At 46.8% G+C, this 13,444-nt stretch overlaps 1 protein-coding gene across 3 annotated transcripts in view; it reads right to left on the minus strand.

Annotated features, from left to right (window-relative positions):
- The window catches only part of LOC132214771 (pulmonary surfactant-associated protein D-like), a 63,840-nt gene that overhangs the window by 15,031 nt on the left and 35,365 nt on the right, over nt 1-13,444 (minus strand). For 2 of the 3 annotated variants that reach the window (XM_059662193.1, XM_059662195.1), the window contains exons 1-2: nt 2,499-2,673; nt 269-464 (exon numbers count right to left, since the gene is read on the minus strand). In XM_059662193.1, coding sequence (XP_059518176.1) covers nt 269-464; nt 2,499-2,501 — 199 coding nt within the window. In that variant the 5' untranslated portion in view covers nt 2,502-2,673. Of the gene's footprint in view, nt 1-268; nt 465-2,498; nt 2,674-13,444 lie in introns of those variants that run through there. The other variant, XM_059662194.1, reaches the window with a different exon arrangement.

Here is a 13,444-nt window from a genome sequence, read left to right on the forward strand (position 1 = left end):
CCACAATTTGCTCATTGTTGGGGTGAGAGGAATCAGAAGATCCTAGGGGAGGAATTCTGACAGTTAGGGGAGGGGAATAACACCTCAGGGCTCAGGGCAGCCTGTCATTTGCCGACTGGTAACGAGGTGCTGTAGGTGGACTGAATGTCTAGGGGACTTCTCCCCAAGGAGGTGGGTTCCATTTCCAGGGCTTCCACGGCAGAACATCCAGAGTTGCTGAGTTGGTTACAATTCCAGTGCCCACCCATGCCCACCAGGACAAGCCTACCTGGATCCCCTTTCTCTCCCCGGGGGCCATCTCTCCCATCTCGTCCATCACGACCAGGCAGGCCATTCTCCACAGGGCTACACATGACCAGGGTGCAGGCGTCAATCAAAGGTTTCTGGGGAAGGATCGTCACTTCTGCTCCCCATGACCTTGGAGGCTGTGTGAGCAGGACCAGCACGGAGAGGAGAAGCATGGCCTTCAGGGGTGAACAGAAAGAGAAAGGACATGCTCTTGGTTCCAGAACATGAGTTAGTGCTTAGCCCAGCACCCGGAAGTGAGAGAGGCATTTTTCTACCACCTTGCTCCTTCTGTGGGATCATGAGCAGCAGGACTCCGAAAGCAATTTACAACAAGGCGGCCATACAGTCTGGCCTGGGAGGGCATGAGTTACCCAGCTGAACTCTGACATGGGTTATCAGCAACATCTACCTCTTCTCAGGTGCCCCGTTTTGTCCCTTCTAGTGACTTTCCTTTCACTGCCATCGGCATGGCTAGGATGAGAACTCCTCACTGAGGCCACCTGTCACATCAGGAAGGACTCATGAAGTGCCTTTGGGCAGGACAGTTCCCTCTTTGAACCTACGTCTCCCTGTCTGTATCAGCAAGGTGGCTGGGCACCCCATTTCCTGTCACTTGTAGCCTTGCATGGACCAGCACTGGCTGTTTCAGTGCTTGTCAGGAAAGAGAGAATGCTCAGTGACATGTGTCCTAACACAAGATGGGCACATGGCTACATGTTTGCCAGGTGGCCTGCCATTCCTGGACTAGACGCTGTCTCCATGAAGAAAATTCCAGATGGAACCCAGAAAAAGTTCTCAGAATAGCTGGAGAGCCCCTGGGACGCCTAGAGTGCTGCCCCTCCACCTGGGACGACTTGGGAGAGAGGCCTCGTGGAGGAGGGCATGTGAGGTGAGCTCCGTCAGGGAAAGGGTAGTTTCAGGTGGGGAAAAAACAGATGTTCAATAGGGTGTCCAGTGACATGTGAGAGGGACTCCGCAGCTAAGTGAGGTCAGGGTGGGTGCAGGACCTCGTCACTCCTAATGGTGGGCTTCTTTCCTCTTGAGAGAAACTGTAAAGTTAGGAGCCAGGAAAGCACGCACGGGAGTGGCAGAGGCTGAGAATAAGCCTGAGGGACAGAGCAAAGGAGAAGGGATCGCCAGGCAGCCTGAAGGGGAGGCAGTGGAGGGCCTTCCTGGCCACAGAAGTGCTTTCTTCTCCACCTGCTGGTGGTTCTGGGCTGCGGAGGACCCTGTTGGCACCAGTTCTTTCTCATTCTGAGTTTACCACTTCCTCAGGCATCATGGGAGTCTCTAAACACCAGGCAAGCTCACAGGCCAGCAGCGTGGCACTTGCTGGGGCAGAGGCTCAGCCATGAGCATCAAAGGATCCAGCCAGAGCCAGGACATTGCCCCCTGGTGTGCAGCCACAATTCAAGGGCCCTGTGCCCACATCTGGGGAAGACTGAAAAGCAACAGACATTCTGTCCAACAGCTCAAGATGGCACAGAGGGCACCACAGCTCATAGTAGCGGAAAGGGGCCTGGGCAGGAACCCCCTCATGCGGTTGGAGACCTAGGACTGGGATGAGGCCTTTTCGCTGGGCCTATAGCGGTACTGGGCAGAGCCACATCCCCTTCAATCAACATAGTGTTCACTTTATGCCTCAATGTCAGACTAAAGTATTATGGAAAAATGACTCCTCTAAAAATTAATTGGAAATCAGTAAACTTGTCCAGTAGGTGTATTTTTAAAACAAAGAATTGAAGCTAAGAGAAGATCATGTTTATCCATGTCCAACGGGCAGTTGGTACCAAGATGGACTTTGACCCCGGGCCTGGGAATGCCTGGGCTGTTTCTCCTCTACCACCTTCCTTCCTGAAGAAATCAGGGATGGAGAGAGCCAAGCGAGAAGTTGAAATTGCATGCCCACCTGAGGCTCCCTGACAATGGCATCTGGGGTCCGGGTGGGTGTCATATCCCACTCACCCACCCTCCCCCAGCCCAGAAGGCTAATCTCCCACTGAGCAAAGGAAGCAGAGTGAGGGGCAAAAGAATGGTCCTTCTTCCCCCACTACGCTGCCCTCTCACGCCCACACGCACACCTCCCAGAGCATAAGAGCCACATAGACCCTGTCTTCCTCAACACCAGTACATTAGACCACCCCAAATGGATAGGGGGACATTCGCTGGACACAGAGAAAACAAAAAGAGAGGCCGGCACTGACACTCACCATTGCTTCCTCGAGGGCTTGGGGTCTCCAGGCAAATGAGCGCTTTCCTGGCACACAATGGCTATTTATGCTGCCCTGTTACCTGAGCCACCAGGTGTTGGTCTTTTAAGAACTCCTTTGGACAATTTTCTTCCTTGTTGCCTCACTCACTCTCACCCCACCTGGGTTCTGGAAACTTTCCCAACAACACACACATGTCCCTTAGAGTTTACAAAGCACCCTCAGTGCATGACCTCATCTGCACCTCAGTGATCCCTGTGAGTTAAGCGGAATCATCAGTGTCTGGATTTTACAGATTTACACTAATCTGAGGTCCTGGGAAGACCAAAGCGAAGGAAGCAGAGTGAGGGGCAGATGAGGAAGCAAGTTGCACAATAACCTACAACTATTGCAAAAGCATTTACATATTTAAGAGGTGCTGTGCCAACCTCTCTTTGTCCTTCACCTCAACATTACTGCCCAGATAGTGGGAAAGAGCTGGGAGCTTCTTGGCATTTCTGGGCAGGGGAGGAGGAGCGAGAGGGGTTGCAGAGGCTGCAGCATTCTGTGAGGACAGTGGCTGGGGGAGCTGCCACCTGCAGGGGTCTAGATGTTGGAGAGCCCCTCATTTGCTTTTTATGGGATGGATGTCCTTAAATCCTTGCCTTCATCTCTACTTCCTTAGCTGGTGTTTACTCTTTGTATTGCTCTAGGAAGCAATTTGGACCCCTGAGCTGCTGATACACTAATGCGGGCATCCCCCAGAAACTCTGACTTCCAGTGGTCATGGGGCAGTTGCCTGCCCTACTGCTGTTGCTGTCATCTCCGCTCCCTTCCAGATCCCTGTGGCTTCACCTCTTGCATCGAGCCTTTGCCTGGGTCCACACACCAGCTGCCTATGCCTGCAATGCTCTCCTTTGGCCACTCCATTGGTGGTGCCAACTGCTCCTGGGTGCTGTTGCTGCTGTGGCATCTCCTTGTGTGCTGTAGAGGCTCTAATGCCAGTTTCCTCGGCTGGTAGGAGAGGGTCTTGTTTCCCATAATGTAATTTTTTGAAGCAGGATCCGATAGTAGAGCCACTTTTGACCCAAATGTTAAAACTCTTTCATTATTAACATCCCCATCCTAGGATGTTCGTGTGCCTCCCAGAGATCTGGATTAGCATGGGGGCTTAACTGAACTGAACCATTGCTCTCCATTCCCCACAGAGCCTACCTGACAAGTCTGATCCTGGTAACTAGACAAACTCCTATTTATGGTGACTTTTATTTCAGAAGACCTATATGTTTTCTCTGTTTGCAACTTAGCTTCTATTAGCTGCTACCTCCTAGCCTATTAAGTACTCCCTCTCAATGCCTTGGGATCCCCCTATAACACAGACTACAGTGTTTCCTTCATCTAACTCCACATTACAACAGGGTCTAATTTTATTTATGATCCATTCAGACACTTTTGTTACAATGATAATGTTTGCCTTTCTCAGTTACACCAACACAGGTGAGAAGAGTCAGATTTCAAATGATGATCACAATGGCTTTCATGAATAAGAAATGAAGATTACCATAGCTGACATGGTATGGTAAGTAGACTGGATGAAGCAGAGGATAGAATCAGTGATTTATGACAATGTACGAAAAAAACCCAATCAGAGCAACAACGACAACAAAAGAATTAAAAAAAACAAAACCAAGGATAGTGTAAGGGAACTTTTGGACAACATGAAACGTAACAATACCCACAAATAAGGGTACCAGAGGGAGCGGAGAGTGAACAAGGGAGAAAGAACCTGTTTGAATAAATAATGATAGGAAATTTCATAACCTAGAGAAGGAAAATGTCATACAAGTTAAAAAAGTCCCAATAAAGATGAAGACAAAGAGGCCCACATCAAGATACATCCCAATTAAAATGGTAAACTTTAAAGACAAGGACAGAATCATAAGGGCAGCAAAAGAAAGACAGTCAATTACCTACAAGTGAGCTCCCATAAAGCTGTCAGCTGATTTCTCAACAGAAACACTATAAGCCAGAAGTGAAGGGCATGAAGTATTCAAAGTCATGAAAAGCAAGGATCTGAATCCAAGACTACTCTATCCAGCAAAGCTGTCATTCACAATTGAAGGTGAAATAAAAAGCTTCCCAGACACACACACAAAAACCACACATAAAGCTAAAGGACTTTATTACCACCCAACCAGCATTGCAAGATTTGCTAAAGAGACTGTTGTAAAAAGAAAAAGAGAGAAGGGAGTGGATATAGGCATAAACACTAAAAATGGCAATAAATACAATAAGTAAGTATCTATTTATACTAATAAAAGAGTAGTATGCTAATTAGACCAGATATCTTCCGGATGTCCTTATGGACAAAAACATGGTGGCAGGAACCAAGGCAGAGGTGGTTAGGGAAGATCAGGCTGGCAGGTGAGGGCAGTTAGGGGTGATCAGCTGGCATGGAAGAGCAGTTAGGGGCAATCAGTCCAGCAGTGGGGAGCAATTAGGGGTGATCAGGCAGGCAGGCAGGCAGGCAGGCAGGCAGGCAAGTGGTTAGGAGCCAGAAGTCCCAGATTGTGAGAGGGATGTCTGATTGTGCGGGATGGTGCCTAAACCAGCAGTCGGACATCCCCAAGGGGTCCTGGATTGGAGAGGGTGCAGGCTGGGCTGAGGGGTTCATTCTGAGGGCACAAGGGCAGCTCAACATATACAATCAATCAGGATAACACACCACAGTCACAAAACAAAGGATAAAAAGTCATATGATCTTATAAATAGATGCAGAAAAAGCATTTGATAGGATAAAACACCCAGTTATGATTAAAATACTCAATAAAATAGGTATAAAAGGAAAGTACCTCAACATAATAAAGACCATGTATGACAAACCTCCAGCCTATATCATACTCAATGGTGTAAAACTGAAAGTTGCAGGATATAAAATCAATGTAAAAATTCCACTGCTTTCCTATATACTAACAATAAAACCTAAAAAATGAAAAAAAGTCCTTTTGCAATTTCAACCATAAGAATAAAATACCTTGGAATAAACTGAACAAAGGATGTGAAGGACCTATGTATTGAAAACTACAAAGTATGATTAAAAGACATTGAAAAAGACACAATGAAATAAAAAGATATTCCAGATTCATGAATTGGAAGAATCAATATAGCTAAAATGGCCATATTACCCAGAATAATATATAGATTTAATGTGATCCCCGTCAAAATCCAAAGTCATTTTTTTTAAACAAACAGAATCAAAAACATCAGCTTTGTATGGAACCACAAAGACCCCCTAATACCCAGAGCAATCCTGAGAAAAAGAATGAAGCCAGAGGTATCACACTACCTGGCTTCAAATTATACTACAGAGCTATAATAATCAAAACAGCATGACATTAGCAGAAAAACAAACACACAGACCAATGCAACAGAATTGAGAGCCCAGAAATAAAACCACATGTATATGGGCAAATAATTTTTGACAAAAAAGCCCAAAACACCATAAAGAGAAAAGAAAGCCTCCTCAATAAATGGCACTGGGAAAGTTGGAAAGCCAGATGCAAAAGGATGAAACTAGATTACAGTTTGTCCCCAGGTACAAAAATTAATACAAAGTGGATCAAGGACCTAAAAATAAGATCTCAAACAATAAATTGCATACAAGAAAACATAGATCCTAAACATAGGGACCTTGGTTGTAGAGAACATTTTATGAATTTGACCCCAAAGGAAAGAAAAGGAAAAAATAAGTGAAATGAACTATATCAAACTAAAAAATTCTGTGCAGCAAGAGAAACCGAGAACAACAACAACAACAAAAAAGGCAACCAACTGAATGGGAGATGATATTTTCAAACAAAAGCTCCAACAAGGGGTTAATATCCAAAATACATAAAGAACTCAGACAACACCAAGCAAACAAACAATCCAATTAAGAAATGGGCAGAGGACCTAAACAGGCAGCTCTCCCAAGAAGACGTACAGTCAACAGAATATGAAAACATGTTAAACTGCACTAGCTACTAGAGAAATGCAAAGAAACACTACAATGTGATACCTCGTCACACCTGTTAGAATGGCTATTATCAACAAGACAGGTAATAACAAGTGTTAGAGAGGTTGTGAAGAAAAAGGAACGTTCATTCACTGCTGGTGGGAATGTAAACGGGTGCAGCCACTATGGGAAACAGTATGGATGATTCTCAAAAAATTAAGAAGAGAGTTATCATAGAATCCAACAGTCCCTCTTCTGGGTCTCTACGCCCAAGCTCAAAAACATTTATTCACAAAGATATATATACCCCTGTGTTCATAGCAGCATTATTCACAGTGGCCAAGAAATGGAGACAACCCAAGTGTACTTCAATAGAGGATTGGATAAAGATGAGGTACATAGCTACTATGGCTATGGCTCAGCCATAAGAAAAAATGAAATACTGCCATTTGTGATAACATGAATTGACCTTGAGAATATTATCCTATGCAAAAAATGTCACTCAGGTCCAGCCGGCATGGCTCAGTGGTTAAGTGTTGACCTATGAACCTGGAGGTTAGGGTTCAATTCTCGGTCAGGGCCCATGCCCAGGTTGCGGGCTCGATCCCCAGAGTGGGGTGTGTAAGAGACAGCCAATTAATGATTCTCTCTCATCATTAATGTTTCTATCTCTTTCTCTTCCTCTCCATACCTCTCTGAAATCAATAAAAATACATTAAAAAAGAAAAAATGTCAGTCAGAGAATCCTAAGAACAATATGATTTAATTCATATGTGAGATATAAAACTGAAACTCATAGACACAGACAACACTATAGTGGTTACCAGACAAAAGAAGATGGAGGGTAGTAGAGGGTTAAAACAAAAAAAAAAGGCCAAATGTATGGTAATGGAAGATGATTTGACAAAGGGTTGTGGGCACACAATGCAATGTAAAGATCATGTATCATAGAAATATACATTTGAAACCAACATGTTCCTATTAACCAACCAGAGGCCCGGTACATGAAATTTGTGCACGTTGGGGGTGGGGGTTGGGCGGGAGGGGAGGCGGGTGTGTCCTTCAGCCCATCCTGCACCCTCTCCAATCCGGGACCTTTTGAGGGATGTCCGACTGCCCGTTTACTGGGATTGGGCCTAAACGGGCAGTGAAATTTCCCTCTCACAATCCAGGACTGCTGGCTCCCAACCACTCGCCTGCCTGCCTGCCTGATTGCCCCTAACTGCTTCTGCCTGCCAACCTGATCACCCCCTAATCACTCCCCTGCCAGCCTGATCAATGCCTAACTGCTCTCCTATAGGCCCTATTGCCCCTAACTGCCCTCCCCTGCCAGCGTGGTCACCCCTAACTGCCCTCCCCTGCCAGCTTGGTCACCCCTAACTGTCCTCCCCTGCACCCTGGTCACCCCAACTGCCCTCCCCTGCTGGCCTGGTTGCCAGTAACTGTCCTTCCCTGCAGGCCTGGTCACCCATAACTGCCCTCCTTTACCAGCCTGGTCGCCCATAACTGCCCTTCCTTGCCAGCCTGGTCCCCCCCTAAATGCCCTCCCCTGCCAGCCTGGTTGCCCCTAACTGTCCTCCCCTGTCGGCCTGATTGCCGCAAACTACCCTCCCCTGCTGGCCTGGTCACCTCCAACTGCCCTCCTCTGCAGGCATGGTTCCCCACAACTGCCCTCCCCTGAAAGCCTGGTCTCCCCCCAAATGCCCTTCCCTGTAGGCCTGATCTGTTTCTTTATTATGGGGCGGGGCCACAACATAGTAACAAAGAAACAGAATTTCTGGAGGATGAGGCCCAGAAATCAGGATTTTAAAAAGATTCCCAGGTGATTCTAAAGTGCGGCCAAGGTTGAGAACCACTGCTCGAAGAAGAGGAATATGACCAGCAGAACATAAAGCAGGTGAAAGTATGATTTTCTATTGGGGAAGTCAATGGCTGAGGTGCAGGCGGAGGGAGAATCTGACTTGATTCCAGCATAGATCACGCCTCCCCAACCAAAATGAGGGATAAGCACCAGGAACAGACTTGATGGGCAGATGACCTCATGGGGGCCTGTGAGTCCGGCCTGTAGATGGGTCCTGGCTGCTGCTAGGAGTTAGAGGCCTGGAGAGCTCAGCCAGCATCTGGGCCGCACTGGGTGTTCTGAGGTAAGAGAGAGTGACATTTGTGAAGGTGGAAGTGTTGAAGGAGTTTGGAGACTAAGAGAGCAAACCAAAGTAAGGTTCAGCCTAAACTCATTTATCTGCTGCTTTTTTCCTGCCCCAATAATCCAGAGTTCACATGAGGTTTTTTGGGTTTTATTTTTTCTCTCAGTACCTTGAATTCACACCAGGTGGCACCCTTCCCTGTGCCTCCTCTATCAAGCTGCTTCCAAAAAACATTTCCAGCAGACTTTCAATTCCTTGCTTTAATTCTTTTCTCAACTCCAGTCACTAGAGCCTCTGTGCCTACTCCATTATTTCAATCTCATTGGCAAAGGTCAACAAAAGCCCTAAATTGCCAGCCTTATGGTTAATCTTCTTCCCTCAGTCATCAAAATTTTTTAAAAAAACTCTCCAACTTCAGGTTCTTATTTTAAAGTTATTAATATAAAATACAAGTTTGTCTTGCCAGGTTTTACAAAACTAAGTTCATGTTATTTATCTCTGTTATAAAAGTTGTCAATAACAATAATAGATACAGAGGCAGAGCTGCCTCAAACAGATTGTCAAACTGCAGCGGGAAGGCCGGGGAGGGTTGTGGGGCAGGAGGTAGGGGGGTAAGAGATCAACTAAAGGACTTGTATGCATGCATATAAGCATAACCAATGGACATAAGACACTGGGTGATAGGGGAGGCTAGGGGACTGTCTAGGGCGGGGGGATAAAATGGATACATATGTAATACCCTTTGTAATACTTTAAGCAATAAAAAAATAAAATAAAATAAAATAAAATATTAAAATTTTTTAAAAAAATAAAAGTTGTCAATAAAATGGCTTGGGTAATAATTACCTTTAAAAGCTCATGCAGTTGGTAAGAGCAAATAAATTTGAATCTGTGAATGAATAGATTTTGTACTTTATTTGAAGTATGTCTCTTGCAAATGTGAGTCTATTTACCAATGAAAAATACCTGTTTCTAGAAGTTATGAAATGTATTCATAAATTTGACAATTCAAGAAATGGTAATTACTTGCTTTTAGGTGTCACTACCAGTTAAGTTTTCTAAGAATTAAGAATTCTAATTCAGTTGGAAAAACGTATATGGTGTTGGTAATGGAATGTGTAAGTTGTCTGTCTCCCTAGTAGCCTGGGAGAAACTCAGAGTCAAAGTTGGTGTGTCTGTGTCCCGAGCACAGGGGCCAGCACACTAGAGGTGGTAGCGGATGTTGGCTACACGGGATGAGATGCAATTCTTTCCCTCACTCCCTCCACTACCAGGTGAGGACCATGCTGTGGTTTGTATCACTTCCCACCCTTCTGTGTGTGGTGACAGTGTCCTTCTCAGAACCCACAACCTGTGAAGGTGCCCAGAAGGCCTGCTCAGTGATTGCCTGTGGCATCCCGGTCACCAATGGCACCCCAGGCAGAGATGGGCGAGACGGAGCCAGGGGAAAAAGGAGAACCAGGTACCCAGGCTGGTCTGACTTCTTGAATCTTTACTCCCCAGAGGGATCTGGGACAGAGCCATGAGCAGGCTCCCCTTACATTATGATGGGCTTGAATCTCTCAGGATAATTCCTGTACATTGTCATTCTCTCCTAAACAAAGACTCTGCTGTGACCTGGCTCCCACCTTTCCACGCAGGAATCGGTGGTGTGTGGTTGTCCGTAAGAGGCGGTATCTGCAGCCCGGGCAGCTGGCGCTGGAGGCAGGAGGCCTTTCTTTCTCAGGTCACCACTAGTTTGCCGTGGTTTCTGGAGTCAACGTGAATCTAGTGCTGAGCTTTTGGAGGAAGAGAATGAGAGACAAACACTGGGTCACATGTCCTTCATCTTCCATCCGGGCAGCGGCTCCGAGGCCTGCAGGGCCCTCCAGGGAAACTGGGGCCTCCAGGAAGTAGAGCGGCTCCTGGGCCGCAAGGAGTGAAGGGTCTAAAAGGAGATCGTGGAGACAGTTCAGGTAAGGGGCTCATCTCAGCACGGCGTGGGCTGTGGGGACCGGCCTGGGAACTGGAAGGCCGGGTTAGGAGGGGCCCTTCTCTGCTGCCCCACTGGCAGACCTCCCCTCTGCTTCCTGACCCAGCACTCTCACTCCCCCCAGTCCTACTTGGGTCCTGATGGGTTTCCCACAGGCGCCTGAGAACAGACTTGCAACCCTGCTGGCCACCCCTCGTGGCCCCTGCAGATGGATCAGCTCCCTCAGCTGCAGCAGCCAATGCCAGGCTCTAGGATGCGAGGTAGGAAACTGGTCCCTTCGGGAGTTGGGTTTAAGTCTATTGACACAAGAGTGGCATGAAGATCGTCTTCTTCATAAGATCCCTGGTGCAATCGAGTAATGAATAGGGCAAATAAATAAATTAATCCGAAGTGAAATAAAGTAATTAGTTACAACAAAAATAAAATGATGAACTCACATAAATATTTGCTCACTGGCACATCACAATTATATGAATATTAGTGACCCCACCACACCGCATGACTCCCCCGAGTCCCTCGGTGCTGCGAGACCCAGAGTCCAGTCCCTCCGCTCCTGGAGACCAAGATCAAGTCCCGGCCATTAGGGCACACCTCACCACGCACGCAGCCCCGCCCACTCGCACGCACCTCCCAGCGCACACAGTCTCCTGGTGACCAGTCTTTGGTCATTAAGGAGTGTCAGGGTCATGGCAAACGGGTTTTCATAATACAGATTAAAGAGCTCATCTCAAATAAGAAATATATGCATGATTAAGAAAATTTTTCAAAAAGAATGAGTTCATTTTTTTCCTATAAATGAGTATAATATTGCAGTATTTAAGCAGTATGTGAAGAAAAGAATCCAGAGCTACAGATTGCAAGTTACCGTTATTGCTGTTTCAGAGTTACAGTTTATAAAAGTTATGAATTATGTCTGAGAAGGCAGGAATACAGTTGTTTTGTTTTATCACCTCCTTTCGTTTTCATTTTTTTCTGGAATAAGAATACTTCTTAATAAGCTTTTATTCCCCTCCAAAATACTCTGTTCTTGAATTTAGGGTCTTTTTCTCAATATATGCCCTTCTCCCGTTGCTTTGCAGTTACGGAGACTAAGCTGGCTAACTTAGAGAGCGAGGAGCCTGGAGGCGGAACTGGACTGCATCAAAAACGTAAGCCTCCTCCTGCCCCCCTGGGTTCCCGCTCTCCCCTTGTCCTTGAGCGCTCTGGGCTTTCAGGAGGTGGAATAGAACTAACAATTGTGAAAACGTATTATATACCAGGGCCTGTGCTAGGTTGACATTTTCTCATAACATGGTTTCATTCTGTTCTCTCAACACTGCTGTTTGTGAGCATTACACTTGTTTAATTTACATGTGAGAGAAAATAGGTCCAGGATTTGTAGACAATTCATTCACCATCACCCAGGTGGGAAGCAGCAAAGAAAAGCTTGCATGGAGGTCTGCTGCCTCCACATCCTTTCTCCTTCCTCAGCACCCACTGTTCTCAGATGGCTGTCCCTGCCCCTTTCTATCCTGGCATCCAAGCCTGGCAGCGGTGCCCATGCCTGTATCCCTGTCCACCTGCACTGGGGTAGTTTGTGCTGGGGGACTGTCTCCAGGACAGGCGCCCCCAGGAGAGGCCGGGCTCTGCTACGGCCTTCCCTACGCTGAGGAGCTCCTCCTCACTAGGACCTCACCTCAGGGGCTTGCACATGGGCTCCTTTTCAGAGTCCTGACTGCCCAACAAGGGCGTGGTAACCTACTGGCCTGGGTTCCAGGCCCAGTTGTGGGGAACCAATATAGGGTTAAGCCTCGGACTGACCTGTTGGAAAAGTCACAAACAAGTCCCACCTTAGAGGGCACAGTCCTCTTAGTATAATTAGGCTTGACCTTATAACACTCCCTAGATCTTATCTGGGAAGCTAGTGGGCTGAGGGAGGTGCAGGAAATGAAACTATGGTCAAAACAAGTGAAACTCACAAGAACAGTGTAACTATGGTAACCACTACCTTGTTTACCTCTGACTATAAAAATGGTTGGTGCGGCCTGAGCACTGGTGGAAGTCCTTCCTCTTGAGTTGGACTTATCTCCCTGGCCCTCCAATATTCCCAAATTATCTCTTGTCTTTTCTCTTTCATTTGTGTGGAGCTCTTCTTCCAGATCCTGAACCCTGAGCCACGCGGGAAGTGGAGGGAAACATTTACAACACCAAGTCAATCCCACCCATCCTTTGTGATTTCAGTGCAAACCTTCTCCTTGGGCAAGAGATCTGGAAAGAAGCTCTATGTGACCAATGGTGAAAAGATGCCTTTGTGCTGAGCTCCAGGCCACCCCCCGGAATGCTGAGGAGAACAAAGCCATCATGGACATGACCAATGACCATGCCTTCCTAGGCATCACAGATGAAGCGACTGAAAGCCATTTTGTGTATGTGACAGGAGGGAGGCTGACCTATAGCAACTGGAAGAAGGATGAGCCTAATGACTTTGGTTCAGGGGAGGACTGTGTGTGCCTTCAGGAGAATGGGCTCTGGAATGACATCTCCTGCTCTTCCTCCTTCATGGCCTCTGTGAATTCCCAGCCTGAAATGGCAGTTCCTCAACCCCTCTTTGGCTCTGCTGAGCTCTCTGCTGCTCTAAAAGAAATTTTAGTGATGTTTTTCTCATGCACAGTGTTGACTCATTCTTTGGTGGGTATGGATGGAAAATGAAGGGATGGATTTGATTATGGGATTAGGGAGTGAAAAGAGGCTGACATGAGGGTTTCTGTTTCAGTTCTTGGCAGAGGTCACATTGTCTTGCCTGAGAGCAGCAGTTCTCAACCTGGGGGCCACGACCCCTTTGGCGGTCTAACGACCCTTTCACAGGGGTTGCCTAAGA

Source organism: Myotis daubentonii, chromosome 13 (assembly GCF_963259705.1).
Source record: "Myotis daubentonii chromosome 13, mMyoDau2.1, whole genome shotgun sequence".
Taxonomy (NCBI): Eukaryota; Metazoa; Chordata; class Mammalia; order Chiroptera; family Vespertilionidae; genus Myotis; species Myotis daubentonii.